The sequence below is a fragment of the Gorilla gorilla genome, chromosome 17, assembly GCF_029281585.2.
Source record: "Gorilla gorilla gorilla isolate KB3781 chromosome 17, NHGRI_mGorGor1-v2.1_pri, whole genome shotgun sequence".
Classification (NCBI taxonomy): Eukaryota; Metazoa; Chordata; class Mammalia; order Primates; family Hominidae; genus Gorilla; species Gorilla gorilla.
In genome coordinates this window covers 108,761,793-108,778,069 of record NC_073241.2, presented here as the reverse complement: position 1 = coordinate 108,778,069, position 16,277 = coordinate 108,761,793, and the positions used below count along the sequence as shown (strand labels likewise).

Sequence of the window (16,277 nt, the reverse complement as noted above, 5' to 3'; positions counted from 1 at the left end):
ACAGGAGACGACCTCAAGACTCCTCCCCGGTGTCCTGTCCACCTGCCTCCAGCCACCCGAGATGGGCTCTTCCCTGAGGTTTCTGAACGGACCAGCTTCCACCTGCACACACTGAGTGGGGGCACAAGACTCCCCCGACCCGCAGGGACACACACTGAGTGGGTGCACAAGACTCCCCCGACCCGCAGGGACACACACTGAGTGGGTGCACAAGACTCCCCCGACCCGCAGGGACACACACTGCTGAGCTCAGAAGCATGTGCATGTCTTCAAAACTCCCTTGTGAGCCATGTGGCATCTTATGTTGGCCTAGAGATTTCTACTGCTTTTATAGGACTAAACAGAACACTCAAAAAATCCAACGTTGGGATCAGTCCAACTGTATCAATAATAAGTGAACATCAGGCCAGGCACGGTGGCTCATGCCTGTAATCCCAGCACTTTGGGAGGCCGAGGCGGGCGGATCACCTGAGGTTGGGAGTTCCAGACCTGCTTGGCCAACATGGCAAAACCCCATCTCTACTAAAATTACAAAATTAGCCGGGCGTGGTGGTGCATGCCTGTAATCCCAGCTACTCGGGAGGTGGAGGTTGCAGTGAGCCGAGATCACGCCACTGCACTCCAGCCTGGGCAACAAGAGCGAAACTCTGTTTCAAAAAAACAAAAACAAACAAAACTAAAGACCTAAACATCAATGGTCTCCATGTGCCAATTACAAGACAGCGTCAGAGAGGATCCAAGACACCACCCAAGAAGACGCTGCCTCCAAGAAACCACTGTAAACATGAGCACATGGATCACAAGCGCAGGGATGGGAGAGACGCACGCAGCAACCGGTGCCGTGCAGGAGATGTGGGAGCAGCTACAGCCATCCAGACAAAAGGTCATCTCCAATCCGAGGACGGTCATTATCCTCAGGCACCCGCTGCATGCACGCGGTGCCAGGGAAGCTGTGGCAGGTGACTGGGGGAGTTGGAAACAGCCCGGTGACAGCAGAAGTGTGACCCAGCCACGCGTCTGCCACGACCCCGCACATGTGCACCACCCGCTAACAGGCTGTGGCCAATCGCGAGTCCAGGAGCCACGCCCAGGCTCTTGTGCTTGGGACACCATCACAGGGGAGGTCGGTGCAATCGGGGGCCTCGGAGGATGGGGTGAGGAGTCCCCACTGGGGATGCCGCAGAGCCCTGCCCTCGGTGCTGCGAGCGGGTCTGGACAGGTGCTGACCACCCCCCGGGAACTCAGCACAGCACTGACTCCCAGGAGCCTACTCTGCGACAGGTGACGGTGACAGCAAGGGGACAGCAAAGGGCGGGAGGGTCCACATGAGACGACCTTCCCTGGGGTGTCTCAGCGCCAGGATGTGTGAGGTGGCCCTCAGCCTGTCCAGCACTGTCCCCGGCCGCCAGGGCTCTGACGTGACCCTGACACGTTGGGTGACAGCACACGGTGCTTTGGCGAGTACTTGGCGATCCTGTTTGTTACTGGTTCTGTTACTCTATGCACTATTTTTATTTGTTTCATTTTAACAAACAGGAACCCCAGCCTCCCAAGGCCTGGGGACCCGCAGCGGCTCCAGCAGACCCCAGCCTCCCAGGCCCTGGGGACCCGCAGCGGCTCCAGCAGACCCCAGCCTCCCAGGCCCTGGGGACCCGCAGCGGCTCCAGCAGACCCCACCCTCCCAGGCCCTGGGGACCCGCAGCGGCTCCAGCAGACCCCAGCCTCCCAGGCCCTGGGGACCCGCAGCGGCTCCAGCAGACCCCACCCTCCCAGGCCCTGGGGACCCGCAGCGGCTCCAGCAGACCCCACCCTCCCAGGCCCTGGGGACCCGCAGTGGCTCCAGCAGACCCCAGCCTCCCAGGCCCTGGGGACCCGCACTGGCTCCAGCAGACCCCAGCCTCCCAGGCCCTGGGGACCCGCACTGGCTCCAGCTGCGCCAAAGGCACTCACCGGCTTGCACAGGTCCCGGTCAGTTTTCGCCTCCATCTCCCAGACGTGGTGGCCATCTGGAAGAAAGGAGCAGGAAACGTCTGTGACTTTGTGTAGTGGGGAGCCCCCTCCCCAGACACCCCCACGTGATCCAGACCCAGGGCCCTGAGCCAGGAGGGCGCCTTGTCCCAGGAGACCCACGTAGGCCCATCCCAGGGCTTTGTCGAGGGCAGCACCTCAGGAGCCACGTGCCCTGGCAGGGCCCCGAGCTCGACACCAAAGTTGCCCTGGGAGCCTGGAGAAGCTGAGGACGCACGGCTCAGGGCTTGTTCTGACCCCAGCACGGGGTGGGAGGGACTACAGGGCAGGGGCATCCTCAGGAATCCGTCCTGGCCCTGCATCTGCTGGCCTCTCACAGCCTCAGGACAGGTCACAGGAGGGTCTCTATGCCCTCGTCCTCTCCAGGGAGAGCAGGTGTGAGGGGGAGCAGGTACCCCATCAGCAGAGCGTGTGCAGGGCGTCTGTGCGTGGACCTGGGACCCGGCTCTGCAGTTCCCAGCCCAGCCTCCCAGGGATGCAGGAGGTGTGAGAGTGGTGACGGGGGGCCGGGGGCTCCACGCCAGGGTGCGACGCCTGCTCGTGCTGGGGTCTACTCTGGTGGATGAGGGCCTGGCCGCTGGCCCTGCCTGTGTGCAAAGGAACCACTGAGTAAATGAGAAGAGCCTTCCTCTGACAACTTCTTGCCCATCAGGAGACAGAAATGCAAAACACGAGGTATTTTTGGCATTTCCCCAGTGGCCATTTGCATGTTTTTAAAAAATAAAAAGGCTCCCAGAGGTGTAGTGAAAGGACGCGTTGTGCTCTCTGCTCCAGGCCTGGCAGAGTGGGGGCTCCAGGCGCACACGGACAAGGCGGCCCCACCACAGCCTGGGTGTGTGCACGGCCTGGCCCCTCAGATGGGCTGAGTTTGGGGCAATTATCTCAAATTAACAGATGTCAATCTCCTACAGAGTCTCTTCCTGCCTTTTATCTTCTCCAAAATGAAGTCTGTTCCCAAAATGAACAGTTACAGGTATACGCACTTAAGTTTATCCTTATGCTCTGTCTCCAAAGAAGAAAATGTGTGTCTGTTACAAACCCTCAATTACTGATAAATCAGACAAAATCTCCTTTTTCTCTGTTACAGTGCTGGGCTGCTGCCTGGGTGGAGGGTGGAGAGGAAATGTGAGTCACACAGGACCCCAGAGCCGCCCAGCCAAGCCCTGGCCACGCCAGCCCGGGAGGCCCGAGGTCCCCACGCAAATTACCCACCAGATGAACCCACTCGATAGAGCCTGGCATCCATCTCTCCTCTAGGAAAAAAAATAACAGGAAACTAAAAAACACACTCAGTTGCGCTTGAAGGCATCTGAGTTTCATGAAGCTGCAAGTCCTCCAGGCCCTGGGAAGCTCAGGAGCTGGGAAGAAAGAGGCGTTTTCACTCCAGCACAGGTGCTGATGCCAGGGGATTCCCAGAAGCCCCCAGCCCAGATGTGCCACTCAGAAGCCCCTCCACCCCCCACTTCATAAAAATCCAAATCACTCTGTGTGTAACTAAGTCTTCTGGTTGTTTGGCACCTTTTGAAAATGACTTTTGAACTTTTCTTATGACAAAGTCCATCTTTGGGGTGAGGCCCCGTCCACACCCCACAAAAGGCTGTGGTCCTCTGAAGCTCCCGGGCGCAACAGGCTATAGTTTGCTCCCCGCCCAGCCCGGGAAGCTCAGAGTCACAACTTCAGCTTCCCTAGGAACTTCCCTGAGGCTGTGGAGGCCTTTGGCACCGGCAAGGGGAGGGAGGTTCAGTGACTGTGCTGAGCAGGAGGGACACTGAGGCGCACACGGGGCCAGGATGTCGCATTTAATGACACCCCGAGGGGACGCCATTTTTGCAGCCGAGGCCAACACAGCCTGTTCCTCTCTTTATGTCCCGAGAAGTGAGAGGGACTCCAGCCGTCTCCCCCGCGGCCTCCTCCAGGTGGCTGCCCCGCAGCGGTGAGTCCATGAAAAGCAAATGGAATGACGGCATGGAGGCGTCTTTTCCCACCCGTGCCTCGTGGGCCTGTGGGGAACCACCCTTGCCAGAGCGGCCCCAAGGGGAGCCACGTCTGCGTGGCCAGCCAGGCCCAGCTCAGCAGCTGCCATGGAGCAGCCTCCACCGCACACCTGGGAGCACCCGCACACTGCAATTCCTGCGCAGGTGGGAGCAGATACGCTTAGACTTCCCCTGAAAGTGTGGGGAACCGACAAACATCCCTGTCTTCCTCAAAGACCCCGGCTGAGCCAGCGCCTGTGGCCTTCCCTCTTGGAGGTGGGGCCTCTCCCCGTGGTCTCCGACGTCTGTGGCCGTTTCAGGTCGACCAGGGTGAGGGTGAGGGCAGGCTTTCTGTTTCTGCTTAAGGATCATAAAGTAATTGTCTTTCAAAGGCAATAGTATTCATGGCCAGAAATGTCTATCTAGCAATTGCTTCCAGAACAAGACAAAGCGCCGAGGCTGTTGAAAGATGGAAATAACCTCGCATCTCAGGAAAGGAGACGCAGGGCCGCGTCCCGCCGGCAAGAGCATCGCCATGGCAGCTCCCAGCTCCGTGGAGGCCCGGGCGGGCAGGGCCGGCCCCCGTGCTGTTCAAAACTCAGCCCCTGGCAGGAAGGAAGGCAGCCGGTCCTGAAAGGGCCTTTGTGTTCAGCCTTATCAGAGCTCCGAGTCCTTAGTAGGAAACTGCCCGAGTGCAGGAGTAAAAATATTCCAGATCATTAGGGAATTCCCTGCAGTCTGAGTCATCGGGAGGCTTCCCTGCCACACCCACGAGGTTTCCACACAGGCAGGCCTGCGGGCCCAGGAGCCTCCCAGACCGGCCAGGACCCGCCGCCCGGAGCCGGGCCACCCCTACGCCGGCGCTGATGCTGAGCCACTGTTTCCACAAAGAAAGCCATGAGGGCCGCTAGTGGAAGCAGCAGCGTCCCTGGGTCCCACGGTGCCCTCGAGCCCTGCTCCCCACGGCGTCTCCTGCCCTGCTCCCTGCGGCATCCTCCTGCCCTGGGTCCCACAGCATCCTCGTGCCCTGCTCCCCGCGGCGTCCTCGTGCCGTGCACCCCACAGCATCCTCATGCCCAGAAGCGAGAATCCCTGGGGCGTCCGTCATCCATCCCCGGCTCTCCCCCAGGAGTCTGTCCCAGCCTGGCTCCCAGAGGAGATTCTGGAGGGGAAACAGCCACCCGGCCACGCTGCACATCTGCCTGCAGGGCCTCACACGGAGCCACCCTGTGACCCACAGCCCTTTCACACTGAGGCATGCGCTCAGGAGACAGGCAGGCGTCCACACAGGACTCAGGCACTGAGGTTCATGGCGGCTTTTCCACGATCATCTCCACAGGGTGGACGTGGCCCAGCGCCATCGACAGACAGGTGTGGGCAGCCACACGGTGGGCTTCCCTCAGCCACAGAAAGACCCCACGTCCCGACCTGTGCCAATGAGGGCACCTGAGGACCCTACGCCCTGACCCACACCAACGAGGGAACACGGAGGATGCCACGCTCCACAGAAGCTGCCAGGCACCGCAGCCGGCAGGATGGGGTTCCCCAGCAGGCCAGCAGGGAGCAGCCAGACCAGGCGAGGCCACGGCGAGGGGGCATCGGGGTGGGGGAAGGGAGAGCAGGGGTGGCCGCTCATGGGCAAGGGTTTCTTTCTGGGGACAAGAGAATGTTCTGAAATTGGTGGTGGCTGCATAATTCTGTGAAGCCACCAAAACCCACCGAATTATACACTTTGAGTGAATTAAATGGTGTATAGATCATATCTCGATAAAGCTGATATAAAAAAGAAATTAGCCAACATGACCATGGGTGATTTTGTCGTGTGTGATCCCAAAAGGCCTGAGAAGGGAGAGGAGGGAGGGGAGCCAGAAGCCCGGCCCCTCCTCCTGCAGTGGGGACCGACGTGACGCGTGGTCTCCCCACACCAGCGGGGCCCAGGCAGGGGGAGTCTGAGAGGCCCCCCTAGCACTATCCAGAATGCGGCTTGATGAGAACTGTGGGGTCATCACTCAATTCTAGGGGTCCTGGGCCATCTCGGGCCACTGAGCCATCCTCAGGGCATGAGGAAGACACGGGCAGGTGTCTCTTCCCCGGGCGCTGCCCCCCTTGCCTTCCCTGTGTGGTCTCTGGGAGCAAACAGAGAAGCCTGGGGGTTCAGCCCGGCCACCTGTCCTGCTCCCAAAGACGCCGTGTGGTGACAAAGCAGCCCCAACTCTCCTCTCTTGGAGCACACGGCAACAGTGATGTCTGTCCACACTCACAGGCGCCCAGCAATGTCACCTCTTCCCTGAAAACACAAATCTGAAAGATCTGCATTTGGCCTTTAAACTGTTGGGACGGACACCTCTGAAGGTGTTGTCATTGCGATGCTGCCTTCGGGGCCAGCATCCAGCATCTTCAGGAGGTGACAGCTGAGCTGCTCCACACAGGGAGGCTGCCCGTGCCGCGGACGCTGGAGCTGGGAATTCCCAGCTGTGTCCTCCTTGCTCACCCAGCCCCGTCAGAGGGCACGCCACAGAGATGCCACAGAGGCAGCCATCCCCCGGGTCCATCTCCCTCGGCCTACATCCCGCACGACTAAAACAGAACACAGACCCCACCACCCACCTGGACTCCACCTTCCTCCTTGGCCTGCTCCTCTGCCCCAGGCCGAGATCTTCCACAAGGGACAGAGGGACAGCAAGGGCCGAAAGGGGCAGTGCCACTAGGTCTGCCTTACAGGGGCCCTGACCCTCACCTCCTCCCTGCCCGCGAGAAAGAACCAGACCCTAGGAAAACAAGGAGCAGGGGCAGCTGGAGGAGGAGAGGGGCAGGGTGGCCAGCGGGCACTGATGCCTCTCTGGGGAAATCGGGGCCTGCAGGGGCCTCGGGGCTTCCGCGACACCCTGGGGTGGGTGAACCTCCCCCTGGCCTTGAAGGTGAGCCCGGAGGGAGTGGCTTCAGGCCTGGGTACTCCTCTGACCCGGCTCTCTGGGCGGACAGGAGGGTCCTTGCCTGGCGCTTCCTGCACCTGGATGACATGGCCTCTGCCTGGGGACATGCACCCCCCACTCGCCGCAGTGAATGTGTGTGTCCTGGCGTAGGACCAGCAGCTGCCAAGACCACGGTGGTTCCGTGACAGTTCCGTGTCCTTGCAAGTGTCCTGCCAGCTGCCAGCTAAGCTCTGTGGCTGCTGGGCGGAGCCTCCCAAAACAACGGCCAGGTGCCTGTCAGAGCTTGTGGAAGTCCCGGGAACCACACTGGTCACGGTCCCATGGCAGGGCAGCCTTGGAAAGGCCCGGGCCTTTGGTCCCTTTATTTGAAAAATAACAACATACATTTGGCCCAGATTTGGAGTCCTGACCCTCCCAGTGAGGTGGGAGGCAGGCCCTCCGCCTGCTGCTGTGTGGAGAAATCTGGAAACCTGGCCTGCATCTCCTGCAGTGTGGCTAGTGCCTGCCCACAGGCACTTCTTCTTCTCCATGTGGTAACATCCAGGGCCAGAGGATGGGGCGGCCATGAGATGGGGGGCGAGCTGGGGTCCCACCATGTTGGGTTTGGGGCGAACCTGGCTGTCTGGGGTTTCTCAGGGGAGGGATCTGGATGTGCTGGGCTGGGGGCCTCCGGGAGGGGCTCTGTCTACTCGCTCCCACAGCGCAGGCCCCCCGGCCTCCCGCATTTCTGTGTGTCTCCCTGTGAACCAGGGCAGGGCCCCTGGGGTGGTGGCTGGCACGGCACTGGGTCCAGGCCTGGGCCTAGGAGCCCTGGCACAGCCAGTCTCTGCTTCCTGGGAGCCCCGGCTGCCTGTGAGATGCCAGGCTGCCTCCCCAGAGGGGCCCCGGGAGGCCACGTAGAGGGGCCCTGATTACCTGGAGAAGGAGACGCCGGCCGTCCAGGCCCCAGCTGGCCTGCCAGTCACGGCGGCCACAGAAATGACCACTGACGAGACCCGCACAGCCCCACCCGCTGAGCCCTGCCCGCTGCGCGATCGCTGGCAAACGGAGTGGGAGTCTTCACCCCCGGCGTCGTAGTATGGCTTCTGTGCGGCGACGACACCAAAACAGGATTCACTGATGTTTTTAAAAAACAGCACCAGAACAGATGCGTGACTTAAGGAGGTTGTTCAGCTCCAGCATTGAGAACTGGCTCATGTTTGACGCATCCAAACCTCAGAACCTTGCGCCTTCTGTCCCATCTCAGCCAAGCTCTAGACACAGCCTGAGCTCACGTTTCACGCGGGCGTTCTTCGGGCGTTTCGTTTATGTTGAACGTTAGTGTGTCCCTCAGCAGCTTCAACGTTCACGCGTGTACAGAGAGGTGCCTCACATCACACGTCGGAAGACAGACACGGTGATCTTTAACAGGGGGGAGGGGTGCAGGTGTGAAGGTGGGGAGGGGTGCGGGTGGGAGAGGGGTGTGGTTCCCACTTCCTGCAGCTGAACCCCTGCAGCCTTGGAAACTGGGGGTTCTTGTGATGCTACCAGGGGCTTCTAAACCGACACCCAGCCCCCGGCTCCCCACAGCCAACCTGCCTCCTGGACGAACATTCAGCACAGATTTTCATCATCGGAAAATGTCGTTTTCCGAGGAAGCTGTAAACTAAGTCCTCAGAGAAAGGCTGACTCCGCTCCCGGCCTTTTGCGCCGCCCTGAGAGACCTGGGAGGAAGCTCCGTGGAGCGCAGGCTGAGACTCAAACACCCACCCTCCTCCTGCCCTGCTGGAGCATCCCAGAGGGACCCGGCACCCAGGCTACGGTGAGCCATGCCCTTGCCCGGCCGGCTCCCCGCGGTGCAGCCCTGCTGCGGGGACTCCCTTCCTCATGAGGCCAACACCAGCTTCTCCCAGCCTTCCAGGGCAGTGGAGCCGCTCCATCCAAAACTTCCCAAAGCTCAGAGATGCTGTGAACCCATAGCAGCTGAAGGTGGCCTGGCTGATACGCAGAGGCTGAGCTGGCCTGGACAATGAGTTCCTACGTACTCCAGAGAAGGATAGGGTGGAGCCGACCCTGGCCTGTGTCCAGAGCCAACATTCCCAACAGCTACAACCATCTGCACCCTCGGAATGAGCAGGACAGTCGAGAGACGCAGGGGCCCTTCCTGGAGAAGCCACTTCAACTGCCCTACTGACGGATTTCCTCAGCAGGAACCTCCCCCTCCTGAGCTCCCACCCCGCCTTGGTTCCATCTGCAAGAGCAGTCTAAAACAGAACTTTAAACAGACCAGACGATCCCATCAGAAAATGAGAGGGCAACTGTGTTTTTAATTTAAATTCAGTTTAGTGGTTTCTCTCGTTGCCAGGACGAGGATGTGAGGCTTTCTGCTGCACCAACCTGTCACTGCACATCAGCACATGTTGTAAGCGACGGCTCCCGCCTGAGAAGCCGGAAGTGGAGGAAGAAAATTATGTGGACATTTGTTCTTCGCTTTTGAAAACATGGAATGTTCTTGTGTGTGTATGAATATGCAAATTATCTTATTCAACTATAAAGAATAAAATTATCAACGTGGTCTGGCTTCATCCCTGCAGTATTCACAGCTTCACGTGCTCTCGAGCACAGCACCTATTCATTTATGGCTCACCTGCTTTATACCAGACGCCGGCTGGTGCTGGCAGAGGGTCAGAGACCCACCCTGACCTCATGGGACAAGAGGAGGACATGGGCAGACAAACTGGCATTGCCCAGAAGTATGGCTGTGGCAGCCGAGCTTAAAGGCAGAACAGGTACCCCTCCGGCCTGCTGACCCCACAGCTCACAGTGATGATGAAGGCAGGAGGGGCTGCCTATTGGGGCGGCCGCATGAGGCCAGGGCTGGTCTTGCATCCCCTTGGCTCCTGGCCCTCGCAGGCTGGTGGCTGCCCTTCCCCATGGCGCCGTGGCACCAACTCAGCGCAGTAACTCGGCTAGGGCAGGAGCTGGGGCACCTCTGCGGACTGCGTTCAGGGGGCGCTCTGCCAAGGTGCCCAGGCCTCTCTGGGCAGAAGAAAAAGCAAGGAGGCTGCTCAGGTCTGGGCTTTGAAAAGCAGAAGCTGGGAGCCACGGTTCTGGCCAGTCTTGGCCCAAGCGAGGCCCTACACTGTGGACGAAGTGTTTCTCCGCCAACGCATGGACACACACCGAAAGCTCTGAAGGGAAAATTATTTCAAAAGTAGCCTCCTCCCGAGAAGGCACGGGCAATGCAAATGCCTTCTTGGTCACTGCCCTTAGTTGGTTTTCTCTGTAATTTAAAACATGTTTTCCAATTAAGCCCTGATTCTATAGGAAGCCAAGTTAGAGTTAAAGACCTCTAAAAGCCGATTTTGATTGAAGCACTTAAGTTTCCGGCAAACTGTACAAATCAAGACCCCATTATCAAGGCTGAATGCCTCCGCGGTTTCCAGGGATTGGAGTAAGTGCAAAAGAATTCCAATTGGTAAGTGTACAAAAGGAAAAAAATATCACAAAACAGGCCTTGTGGGGGCGTGCCCCTCACCTGGCCCACCCTGGGCAGAGGCCCAGCAAGGCACCAGGAACCCCCAAAACCAGAGAGCTCATGGCAGGCTTTGCGGAGAGCCAGGCCCTCTCTGCCTGAACCCCCCTGAGGGCTGGGCTAGGGTCCCTGTGCCCAGCTACACTGGTGCCCACTCTCCCTGCAATGCCAGTTTCCCATCAGTGCAGCCCACTGTCTTCACACACTCTGCTCGGAGCCGGCGAGGCCACCCCTCTGGGATGAGAGCGCTGGGGCCCGGCGTCTGCATGGAACTGACCTGGGCTGGGAGCCACTCTGTGAGCCCAATCCCCGCAGGACAGCGTCTCCCGTGGGCAGCACAGAACCACAGGCATGACGGCCCCAGGAGGAACATCACTCCGAGGACGCCCCCGCTGCCCTTCTGAGTTCAGCCCTGGAGCCTCCAGGCTGGGCCAGCGCAACACCTGGAGGCAGGGGTGACCTGGGCCCTCGGGGCACAAGGGCCTCACACACACCATGGCTGGGGCATTAAAGACCACCCCAGCTCCCGCCGTCTGCGGCACCCACCCCATCCCTGCCTCCGACCCCAGGAATGCTGGCGGGAGGGGAAGGCCCCGGAGGGGAGCTCCCTCCTGCCCTGCTGCTAACTGACCCCCGAAGCGTCCACTCTCTGCACATGGAGGACCCCAGCAAAGCCAGCAAATGCGTCTTGCCCTCCTCTGCGTCCCCAGCCTGTGGGCTCCCTGAATATCAGCAGCGATGTGAGTGCAGTGGCCCCAGCGGCCCCAGAAATAAACATCCACCTCTTCCCTTCAGCAGCACAGCTGTCGGCTCACACAAAAACCCACAGCCGGATGCAGACACGGGCCACGCAGAGCCTCTGCTCTGTGCCACACCCCATAAGCCCCGTCCCGGTGACCGTGCACAGGTGGGTCCTGCTCCACCGACTGGGAACCGGTTCCCACCAGTGCCGAAACCCAGGCTGCAGATGGCCCCTGGTGAAGAGCATACCTGGGGCTTTCTCCACGAAAATGACCTTGGAGTCCTGCAGGAAGTTGTGGCCGGACAGGACCATCTTCTTCCCGCCCACGACCGGATAGCTGTCCGTGCTCTGCTTCTCCACCAGAGGCAGCTCCTGAGCTGAGCGCTGGGCTGCGTCAGAAGGAGAGGGGCAGTGAGGGCCTGTCCTGAGTGGGCGGCCTGGGGCACACGTGTGGCACCCAGCAGGTCACGCGTGAGCCGACCCACCCAGAGCAAGCACCGCCACGGCCTGCAGGCTGACCCCTGCGGATGCCGCTACTTCTAGGGGAGAAGCCGTGCACACTTCATCTTGATGGTCTCCACCTCGTTCTGAAGAAGTCATCAAAATATCTTCCTAAGACTCAGCCAATTTCACTCAAATCACAGTCATTGCACAAATATGCAAAGGTCAGCGCAGCATGGGGGGAAGCCCCGGCCCACACCGCTTTCCCTGGCCATGCTCGGCCATCAGAGGAGCCAGCGCCAGGGGCCCCCGGGAGGCCACAGGCAATAACTCAGCCATGATCAACTCAGACCCCTCGTGGCCACACACTGTGGTGGGTTTGGTGGGAACCATTCAGTCCCAAGTCTACACGAACAAAAAGCTGAGAGAGGGTGAGACAGTGAAGCGCGTGTGACGGGACGGTTTCCTCCCCTGCGGGCATGCGGACGTCCACTTACAGCATTCGATGGGGTTGGAGGCCACCTGCAGGGACAGCGTGCGGCCGCTGGGCTGCGGGACGTGAACGCGGAACACCAGCCGTACCCGTGTGTTCTTCCTCCCGATGTCCGTCTCTCCTTTCCGAAGTTCAATGTCGGAGTTTCTGAGTTTCAGGATTCCGGCACAGTCAATGCTGCCCAAAACAAAAGCCCACAGCTTTTCTTTCAATGGCTGACGCGGGAGCATAAAGGCCTGGCCCCCCAGACCCTCTGGCCCTCATCCCAGCCCCACGAGCTCGTGCCAGGCAGCTGGCCACTCTCCCCTTCCCCAAGGAAAACAAGAACTTGAAGCCTGCGACGTGAGGCCCTTGCCTAGTGCAGGAGAGAATCTGACATCGGCGCAGGTGAGGGGGCGAGCAGAGGCAGCCCCAAGAAAAGCCACTTCCACCTTCCCATTCCCACCTTCCTCCAGCCTCCAGCCTCCAGCCTCCACCCTCCACCCCTGACCAAGCGGGTCCAGTCGGAGCTGTCCCAAGTCCTGGCTGCCTCCAGGGCCCACGCTGGCCACGTACACGGGGATGTCGCCAGAGCGGCAGAGAGCGGCCCAGGGGAGGGGCCAGAGGCACCTGCTGTTCTCACTTATCTTGGAGTAGTTCCCAAAAAGCTCAATTTATTATTATCATTTACAATAATTATATGTTATATATTATTAGGTTAAATATTATATATTTATAATTATATAAAATATATAATATAATTAAAATAAATTATTCTATTATTTCCACTATATTTAAAAGCCCTCATTTTTTCTGTGTAAAACCCATTTCTTCTATGGTTTCATATAACCTCTTAACAATCTCATTCAAAACTAGACTCTAGTAAAACATTCCATGTATACATTCTCAATGCACTAAAAAGCAGTATTTTTCAGTAAGTTAAGAGAATGAGAATAAACACAGACTCCCCGACCACCCACGAGTCGGCAGCCAGCACAGGACTGGAGCGCGGTCCTGGCTGCAGGCGTCTCCCTGCCACCCTTTCTGCCCCACATCATGGTGGGGTGAACGCAGCCGCCAGCAAAGCCAGGACGTTTACTACGGCTGTGGAACGCAAGGTTTGTTCTTGAGAACCACCTGACTGTGCCCTGTCTGCGGGAAACTTGGATTACAGCTCTCGAGGCAAACCCAGGGATTCCGAATGAATTCCCAGGTGCGTACATTCCCCCCAGTGCTTGAAAAGTCAACGTGGAGAGAAAGCTTTCCCTTTTTGACTTAGAGGCTTTGAATCACTTATTAAAATCCCCAACGTGGCCCCCCGCCGCCATCTCCTACACGCTCTCCCTCACCGTGCGGGACTCCTCCCCACTCCTGCAGCCCCAGGACCTCTGCACCCACCCCTGGGGCTCCTCCTGGATGGGGCACCCCCCACACAGCTTCCCCATCACACGGGCTCCCAGCCTGCGGGTCACCCTCGCAGGACGCCGTCCCTGCCCTCCGGCCCGGCTCCATCCTGCTGGTCTGCACGTTCCAGCCGTCCCAGCTTGACCTGCACTCATTCACCCACAGATGTGTCTGTTTTCTGTTCCCCCCCCCACAGTACCACATGAATCTCTCGGGAACCAGCAGTCCTCCTCCTCGGCTGCCTTCACAGGTTAGGGCCAGCGTGCCCAGCACAAGCTAGGATTAAGTGAGTAAGGCCTTATTTGGAAGTTACATGTTTTGTCCTCACCTTACTAAAAAATTCACTTTTAAACAAATTACAGTGTCAAATTGGACTCAGAACATCAGCACAGGCCTATCCGTGTTGTCGGAACCTCCTAAAGTTCAACGCGATCCAGATGTGCTGACTGCTTTAACTTTTTGATGCTCACGTTTTAACCATCCTCTCATTACACTGCTGTATTCAGAAAGAAACAGGGGTCCTGTTTAGAAGCTAAATGCAGAGGGAGGTATTTATAGCTGCATATCTGACATTTTAAGTGGCAATATACACAGGGCTGAAACCCTAGAGAGAAGCAAATCCATTGTCAAAAGCAAGAGTGAAGTTTACTTATTGGCTGTTAAACCAAAAGTGTCCTGGCCACGCAGCCTGGAAGTGCGGGGGGCTGGCCAGACCCCCCAGGACTGGGAGGAAGGCACGCCCCCTCCTACCGCCCCCCGCCAGAGGCCGGAGGTCCCCCGCAGCTTACACGGCTCGCATGCTGTTCTCCGGCAGGAGTGGGATCTCCAGGACTTTGGTGTTGGAGAGGATGGCCTCGTGGCTGGTGGTGGACACGGTCTTCCCTGTGATGCGGTGCACCTGGTAGAAGGCGTGCGGGCGCAGCAGGCGGTCGTCCGCCGTCCCAATGAAAAGCTGCAGCATCAGCGGCTCATTCTCCAAGTAGCCGTGCAGCTGGCGAGAGAACAGAAAACACCTGCTCAGCACCCAGAGCACAGACCGCCGGGAGTCACCGGAACGCAGAGAAAACCTGCGGCGGGTTTGAGGCCTGTGTCCCCCTGCCCTGCCCCTTTTTATTTCTCTGCCATGTCATACTGGTGTCTTTGTAAATCAGATTAGAAAATGCCTTGTTATCCCAATGGACCTGGGCACTGAGTTTTAGGCTTTGAAACGGGCCTTGCACGTATGCATCCACACATGCTCACTGTGTGTGCCCATGCTGAGGCCACGGTGAAGCTGGCAGGGGGCGTGTGCAGGAAAGCGGAGCCCTCGCTGAGCCATGTGCAAGGCTCGCTTCACCAATAAATCCAGATGAGGCCCCGCAGGACATGACCCACCTTCCTGTGTTCCATTAACCTGGAACTGGGCAGCGCGCAGCTCCCACTCCTGATCAGGGGACGCCACACTGCGTTTGTACACACACAGCACGACAGGCCCCGGGCCCCAGCACCCTTCCTGATGGCTCCCTGCCCCCTCCTCCTGCAGAGGCAGGGGAGCGCTCAACGCCCTCCTGGTGGCTCAGCAGCTGGTGTCCAGAGGCAGACGCTGGCGGCAGACACTGCCTAGGGCAACCGTGCATGGAAGTGTCTATAGTCGGCACCACCCTGCAGAGCTGCTCATGGCTTCTCGGCCGGCGCCATGTGGGTGAGACTCAAAACCCACACCACTGGGACAGGACTCCAGACAAATGGAGCAGCCCCGGTGCTTCCGCCAGGACACTAGTGGCCGGGCCCCACTCACGCCTCTGGGAAGGTGTGCGCCTCACGGCAGGGCACACACACGTTCAGGACCAGCTGTTCTGTGGGATGAGTTGCTCATCAGCGTCTTGAGAGGTAAACACAGAGTGTGGTGCTGTTCCCTCTCACCCTCCTTCTCTGCACCACGCGTGGTTCCGCCTTCGGCAGTGAGTCATTTTTAGAACTGTTTGTTTTTATCTTTAACGCTACCATTTACAATCACTATAGTCTGATTCTATATGCAAGAGGCAAGTTTGGTTTGGAACAGGAACGTTTGATTCTCAAAGCAAGCACAAAGGCCTCGAGGGAGGCCGCAGGAGTCAAACCCTTTGCGCAGTGGGGCCTCCCACAGGGCCCCTCGTTCAGAGCGCCTTCCCTTCTGCATCCCCCAAGTGGGGCCCGATGAGCGCCAGCCTCAGAGCCCTGAGATTAATCAGCAAAATCCATGCAAGGCCCGTGGCAACGCCCAGCCCCAGGAACCACTCATCCTGGGACGCGTTGACCCCTCTGATCACGTTTGGAGTCGATTTTCTCACTAAACTAACTTTAAAATTTAAAATCTTTGACCACAGACGGCAACTGCAGCACGATGACCATGTGCAGAGTCCAGGCCTGGGCTCCTGCAGGCACGTTCCAGCCACAGGAAAATGTGACGCCTGCCCCTGACCACGCAGATGCCTGCTGCCCACTCAGGGCCAGCGAGGCGAGGGAGAAGGCGGGGGAGCCCGGGCCAGGGGCTGCCCCTCAGACTGCAGGGGACGGCGGATTCTCAGATGTCAGTGGGCAGAGGGAAGATGGGCCTAGAGGGGCCCGGGTAGGTGAAGAGGCGGCCCCTGCTCCGTGGCTCCAGCTTAGCCTCAGCCGCCCTGTGGTCACCACAGTAAAGAACAAACCAATCTCACCGGTGGCTGAACTCAGAGCCCCGCCAGGGAGGAGGCCACAGTGAAGCGATGGCTGAACTCAGAGCCCTCCAGGGACGAGGCCACAGTGAATCGAT

General features: G+C 58.9%; 1 protein-coding gene across 4 annotated transcripts in view; it reads right to left on the bottom strand.

Annotated features, from left to right (window-relative positions):
* Positions 1 to 16,277, bottom strand: part of NFATC1 (nuclear factor of activated T cells 1) — a 134,008-nt gene that overhangs the window by 66,293 nt on the left and 51,438 nt on the right. For all 4 annotated transcript variants that reach the window (XM_055368668.2, XM_055368670.2, XM_055368669.2 and 1 more), the window contains exons 4-7: positions 14,296 to 14,498; positions 12,129 to 12,301; positions 11,439 to 11,579; positions 1,951 to 2,006 (exon numbers count right to left, since the gene is read on the bottom strand). In XM_055368668.2, coding sequence (XP_055224643.1) covers positions 1,951 to 2,006; positions 11,439 to 11,579; positions 12,129 to 12,301; positions 14,296 to 14,498 — 573 coding nt within the window. The remainder of the gene's footprint in view (positions 1 to 1,950; positions 2,007 to 11,438; positions 11,580 to 12,128; positions 12,302 to 14,295; positions 14,499 to 16,277) is intronic.